We start from the raw sequence: 6,751 nt of genomic DNA on the forward strand, positions 1-6,751 counted from the left end.
AGTGTGGAAAGAGAACAGGTGTAATCAAGCAATGAGCTAGTGGGCAATATTGGGCTGATTTTCTCTGTTTTCACCATTGGTTTCAGGGGAAGGAAGAAATAATCATAGCCCAAGTTACCAGAAATCCTTGTTCTCTACCCATAAGACAGAAACTTATGGTCTTTCAACACTATGCAAAGGTGGCACTCTACCAATATTGAGATGCTTTGAGAATTCCTTAGTATTTAGATTGAATATTTTAAAATGTAAGGAAAAAAAATCCTTCTAGAATATCTTCTTGTGTTTTTGCATCTGACTATTAGTTAGGAGGTAATCTTAGAAAAAGCTTGGTGTATATACTCAGTAAACTTGGAGAGGAGGTTGACCTGGTCAGAAGTTTGGTGATTCTTCTTTCTATTCTATGTTTTATTCAGCTGTATATTATGTTGACAATAATATTATTTCATACTACCAAATCCAAATTAGAAATCATTAGAAAGCAGTAGGAAATGATTTGATTTATTAAATAAATTTATCAGTCTTTTTTCCATAGGGATTGTATTGATATTATAAAACACTTAATGCAACAATATTTTTAACTTTAAATACATACAAATTACCCAGCAAATTTATACTATACTTAAAATATAATAATCAATACACACACACACACACACATATATATATAGATATATCTATATATCTATCTATATATATATATACATATATATTTCTTATATGCCAGAAAGCTAATAAAGCTAATAAAGTTTAGCTATTATTGAAGTCATCCTTGGAAAAATCTATGAAAAGCAAGAAAAAATGAATATTCTTTTTTCATAATATATTCAGCATTCATTTTTGTGATTTTCATCTGCCTTATAGCTTGATTTTTTTGAAACCATATAATAGATGAAGAAGAAAAGACATTATATGAAAGAATTTTTCTGGTGTTTCTACTAAAACTAACATAAAATAACTGATTAAGTCACCATTGCACATAAGTAAGTACTGGCCCTTGATCATCTTTATTTACTTCCCGTATACATTAATGAAAATGAAACCATCATGTTTATAAATTCTTTCATGCCCTGTTTCCCCACAGGTCATTTTTCAGCAGCCACTGTCCCATGGATTCCCTGGTCACTGGGAACCACACTGCAGTGACAGAGTTCATTCTATTGGGCTTAACTGAGGATCCAGTCCTCCGAGTCTTCCTCTTTGTGATCATCCTGTGCATCTACCTGGTGACCATCTGTGGCAATCTCAGCACGATCATTCTCATCAGAGTCTCTTCTCAGCTCCATCATCCCATGTACTTTTTTCTGAGCCATTTAGCTTCTGCTGACATAGGCTATTCGTCTTCTGTCACACCCAATATGCTTGTAAACTTCCTGGTGGAGAGAAATGCCATCTCCTATGTTGGATGTGCCATCCAGCTTGGTTCAGCAGTGTTCTTTGGGACAGTGGAGTGCTTCCTTCTGGCTGCCATGGCCTATGATCGCTTTGTGGCAATCTGCAACCCACTGCTTTACTCCACCAAAATGTCCACACAAGTCTGTCTCCAGTTATTTGTAGTGGCTTATACAGGGGGTTTCCTCAATGCTTCCTCTTATGTCATTTCTTTCTTTTCTTTGCTCTTCTGTGGACCAAATCGAGTCAACCATTTTTTCTGTGATTTTGCTCCATTAGTTCAGCTCTCCTGTTCTGATGTTGGTGTCTCTGCAATTGTTTCCACATTTTCTGCTGGCTCCATCATTGTGGTAACAGTTTTTGTCATTGTCGTCTCCTACATCTTCATCCTCATCACCATCCTGAGGATGAGCTCCACTGAGGGGCGCCACAAGGCCTTCTCCACCTGCACCTCCCACCTCACTGCAGTCACTCTGTTCTATGGGACCATTACCTTCATTTATGTGATGCCCAGGTCCAACTATTCCACTGACCAGAACAAGGTGGTGTCTGTGTTCTACACAGTGGTGATCCCCATGCTGAACCCTCTCATTTATAGTCTTAGGAACCAGGAGATTAAGGGGGCTCTGAAGAGAGAGCTTAGTAAGAAAACATTTTCTTAGTGACATCTTCTATTTTTTCAGGCTTGATATAGTAAAAGTGTCCCATAGATATAATGAATAGAAACTGAGTGCTTGTGTTTGAAATATATTTTTTGACATATCATATTCAGTGTAGAGTGTTGCAGTAATTCACTTGCAGGTAGCATGAGAAAGAAAGAAGAAGCAGAGCAAGCAAAGCGGCAGAATAAAAAAAGTCTTTTATTGTATATAGCAATATTTTTATAGTATTGAGTATTGTGAACAAAGAAGGCAGCCTTCCAACAGCAATAAATCAGGTCTTTCAGCTAATTAAACATAGCCTACAGAAATTTTACTTTTTAATCAGAAGTGACCAGCTTCTCATGGCTAATCTGCTTTTGGCCTGGAGCATGCTGAGTTCTACTCTTTGTTAAGAACAGATAAAAAATTTTTCTTAGCGCCCCCTTAGCCCACTTGGCAGAACATCCCGTTTGCAGGCAAGTCCTCCTAAGGACAGTAGACACCTCGTTTTCAAGCATGTCCACTGTTACCTTATCTAAACCTTGAAGGAGCCTCTCTTTTGCGAGCAGGCCCTCTCAAGGACAGCAGACACCTACTTTTCAAGCATGTCCGCTGTTACCTATCTATACCTTGACAGAATATCCTGTTTGCAGGCAGACTCCATCAAGGACAGTAATAGTAACACAGTCACATCTGATTCTCTACAGTAGAACTTCTCAGTAAATATAAGAGTTCAATTTTCAGATGTTATAGTATTCAAGGATTCATAGTGAGTTGCCGTTAATAAAACTAAATCAAATTTTAAAATTAAAGAATTCAAATTGACTCAAGAAAACAAAATCTGCTGGAAATGCTTTTGAAGTAGCAATCAATAGAAATAATGGACAGTATAAACAAAATCACAAAGATTTACAATGTGGGAATTAATTAACATAGACTATAATATTATTTAGAGTAAATGCTAAAAGATCACTTGAAATGTATATTATCACAGAGAACAAACCAAACTAAAAAGCATGCAGAACATTCATAAAGAAAACTTATGGTGAAAACTTCACCATACCCAGAGACTTACACCAGGTTTACTCCTCTGGTATCATAATGCTGAGGATTTTTACATAGGATTTCATGTGATAGTACAGTCAGAAGAGCATCCTTGCTTAGAAACCTTATGACCTTAACTAGAACCAGTTTATCTTATAATGTTAGTTCTGGAGTCCTTGCAAGGGTTGCTTATAGTTAAAATCAGCACACACTGGAAAGAATATGGCATAAAACAGAATGTTTTTTGTGTATTGTCCTCTCAGTCCAGATGCAATTTACAATTAATAAACATTTTTTTACACAGGTATTGTCTCTGTTTAATAAAAATTACTCTGACAATGACATTCTAGAATGTTTTGTTATAAACAATGTGCAAAAATCCTGACCATTTGATATTTTAGTTTCTTAGGATTTATGGGAAATTCAGTCAAAGTCAAATTGACTCACAGAAAAAAAAATCGGCTGAAAATGCTTTTGAAGTAGGAATTGATGAAAATTTAGAGAAGACAAAATATTTTGTTAACCATTTTTCTTAAAGGGTACAATGCACATTATCAGGCATCATAAATGTTATACAGTTTTGATTTATAATTCTGAACAAATATACTGTATAAGAATCCATTATGGTTCATAGGCAGAATATAAGACCTTGAATGCTGTTATCTGAGAAATAGGTCACCTTTCTGTGTGCAAATACATGGTTCTCAGAGAAATTATAAAACATCTTCAGGTTTTATAAAAGAGGCACTGTAGTCTTCACACTTCTGTAATTTTTTTTGTGGAACAGTCTCAAATCTTTTCCCAAAACAATATAGCTATTAATAATGAAGTTATGCAGAAAATAATGGTTAAAAAAACTGTTAAGTTTTTGGCTATTGATCCATTTTACAATAATTTTTCTGTAACTACATCAGTGTTTTTGCCACATATTAACCTTCTTGGCAGGAAAAACATAATAGCTAAGGAAAAACTAAAACTCCCCTCTCAGCTAAATGAAATATAAAAGGTAATAATCTGATATAGTCTTCTTGAGACAGGGTCTCACTGAGTTGCCTAGGGCCTTGCTGAATTGCTGAGGCTGACTTTGAATTTGCACTCCTTCTGCCTCAGCCTCCCAAGCTGTTGGGATTACAGGTGTGAGCCACCATATCCGCTTGATACATTTTTCAGAAAAGAATTTTACACCAATTTTTAAGTAGCACAGTGTAAAAAATCTGAACTCTAATAGACAACATTAATAAGAGCACAATTCACAATAGCCAAGCTAGAGAACCAACATAGGTGCCCTTTGACATATGAACAGATAAAGGAAATGTGGCATATATACACAGTGGAGTATTACTCATCCATAAAAAGAATGAAATTATGGCATTTGCTAGTAAATGGATGAAACTGAAGACTATCACACTAGGGGAAATAAGACGGTCCCCAAAAGTCAAAGGTTGAAGTTTTCTCTAATATGCAGAAGCTAATCCAAAATAAGGGGGAGGGGCTGAAAAAGAATAGAAGAAAGATCAGTAGAGTAGACAAAGGGGAATAAAGGGAAGGAAGAAGAGATAGGACAGAGAAGGATAGTGGAATGAATCTGACCTAATTCAGAATGTACGTATATGAATATACCACAGTGAATCTCACTATCATGTATATCAGCAAGGCCCTAATTAAAAAAAACCTCTGAATAAATAGCAGAAAGATCAACAGAGTAGAGCAAAGAGAATGAGGGGAGAGGAAGGGGAAGTACTGACGATTGCATTGAATTAGAACAAATTATATTCCATGCTTTCATCATTATGTCAAAATGACTCCTATTGTCATGTATAACTAAAAAGAACCAATAAAAATAGTTTACCAAAAATATGTAGAATATATTGAAGCACACCAACCTATAGCAAAGAATAAACAAAATTGATCTAGAATTGGTAATGGGCATAAGTCACAACTTGTTTTAAAAGTTTTCAATTTTCAATTCTATAGTCCAATAAAGCCAGAAATCAACAAAAAGATAACTAGAAAACCTCCTTTAATTGGCAAATAAATTAATATACCATTAAGTATTCCACATGTCAATGAAGAAATTCAAAATAGATATTAGGACACAAATGAATAATCAGAAAATTAAATATATGCATATATATAAACTTGTGATTGAGGTATACAATTTTATTAAAAAATTATAAACTAAATTCATGCACTAGGAAAATGCTAAAAATTAATGATTTGTCTTCATTTCAATAAGGTGTAGAATAACAAAGAGTAGGGAAGGATTCAAACACAGAGTATAGAAGGAAATGTATTGTAAAATTAAAGGAGAAATTAATCAAATAGAAGATTACATGGTGGAGCAGAAGAACAGTCCAATATTTATTTTCTTACAATGATTTTTGTTAGTATGTTTATACAAAAATAAAAAGGAAAATACAAAAAACAAAAATTAGAAAATTAAAAAAGAATAGGACTATAGATTTTTCAAATATTATTAATAAGATTGAATATAAACAATTCTATGTAAAATTTTCTTATAACTTAGATAAAATTAAAAGTTCTAAAAACAATAAAACTAACCAAACCTAACTCAAATACCATAAGAAAACTCTAGTAATCATTCTACTAAAGAAATTTAATCAATGTATAAAAATATTCCCATAAATAAAAAGTACAAATAGAAATGTCTCATAATAAGAGTTACTAAATATTAAAGATGTTCAATTAAGTAATAATTCCAATATTATACAAACTCATTGACAAATGAGTGTGCAGTTCACCTCAGTAATAACACTTCAGATGTGTTCATAGTCCAACTTTTTCTTTCTGAAACTCAATGAAAAAATTTTCTGGAATATTAGCAAACTCAATCAGCAATTTATGAAAATAATAGTATATCAATGTAAGGTTTAATTTATTCTAGGAAGGAAATGCAGATTTAACAATAGAAGCTCAAATAGATTGAAATAATTAAATGTCAGATTCAAAGAGAAATCCGTTAGCTGAAAACCATAGTAAGCAAACTGAAGAATGTGACAGGAGGATCAATAGGAGCATTGACCAAACAGAAGGAAGAAGCAGTGAGATCAAAGGCTATTTTAAAGTGCAAATTTGGAGGTGGAAGAAGAAAAGAGAATGAAGAATAATGAAGATAGCTTATAGGAATTTTGTGACAACATTCAAAGAGCAAATATTTGGGTTCCAGAGTTCCAGAGGAAGAATGACAAATGGGTCAAAACTTTTCTCAAAGAAATAATAACAGAAATCCCTCAAACCTAGAGAAGGATACAAAAATCCAGGAATAGGAAGGTCAAAGTTTACCAGTTAAATTCAATTGAATTTATTTAGGAAGTTTATTCAGTTTATTTAGGAAGTTTATTCAAGTTTATTCAGGAACATAAGCAAGCTCTCAAATGTTGAAGACAGAGGGTTATCATAGCAGCAAGAGATAAGAAACAATACATAAGATTGTCCATTTCACTGGACAGCAGACTTATATGTGGAATCTAAAAAAGCTATCATATGGAAATTTACTAATTTTGGTACCAGGGGTTGAGCCCAGGAGCACTGAACCACCTATCCAGGTCTTTTATTATATTTTATTTAAAGATGGAGTCTCACTGAGTTTCTTAGGACCTCACTAAATTGCTGATCCTCCTGCCTCAACCTCCCAAGCTGCTGGCATTACAGGCATG

At 33.8% G+C, this 6,751-nt stretch overlaps 1 protein-coding gene across 1 annotated transcript; it reads left to right on the plus strand.

Moving 5' to 3' along the window:
- The first annotated feature begins 1,106 nt into the window (after nt 1-1,106).
- On the plus strand, nt 1,107-2,051 carry LOC124088528 (olfactory receptor 5P76-like). Its single transcript, XM_046438216.1, has one exon. The coding sequence runs from the start codon at nt 1,107-1,109 to the stop codon at nt 2,049-2,051; it is 945 nt and encodes a 314-aa protein (XP_046294172.1).
- The last annotated feature ends 4,700 nt before the right edge of the window (nt 2,052-6,751 follow it).

The sequence above is a fragment of the Marmota monax genome, unplaced genomic scaffold (assembly GCF_021218885.2).
Source record: "Marmota monax isolate L192 unplaced genomic scaffold, Marmota_monax_Labrador192_F-V1.1 WCK01_AAM20220418_F8-fsc00061, whole genome shotgun sequence".
NCBI classification, from domain to species: Eukaryota; Metazoa; Chordata; class Mammalia; order Rodentia; family Sciuridae; genus Marmota; species Marmota monax.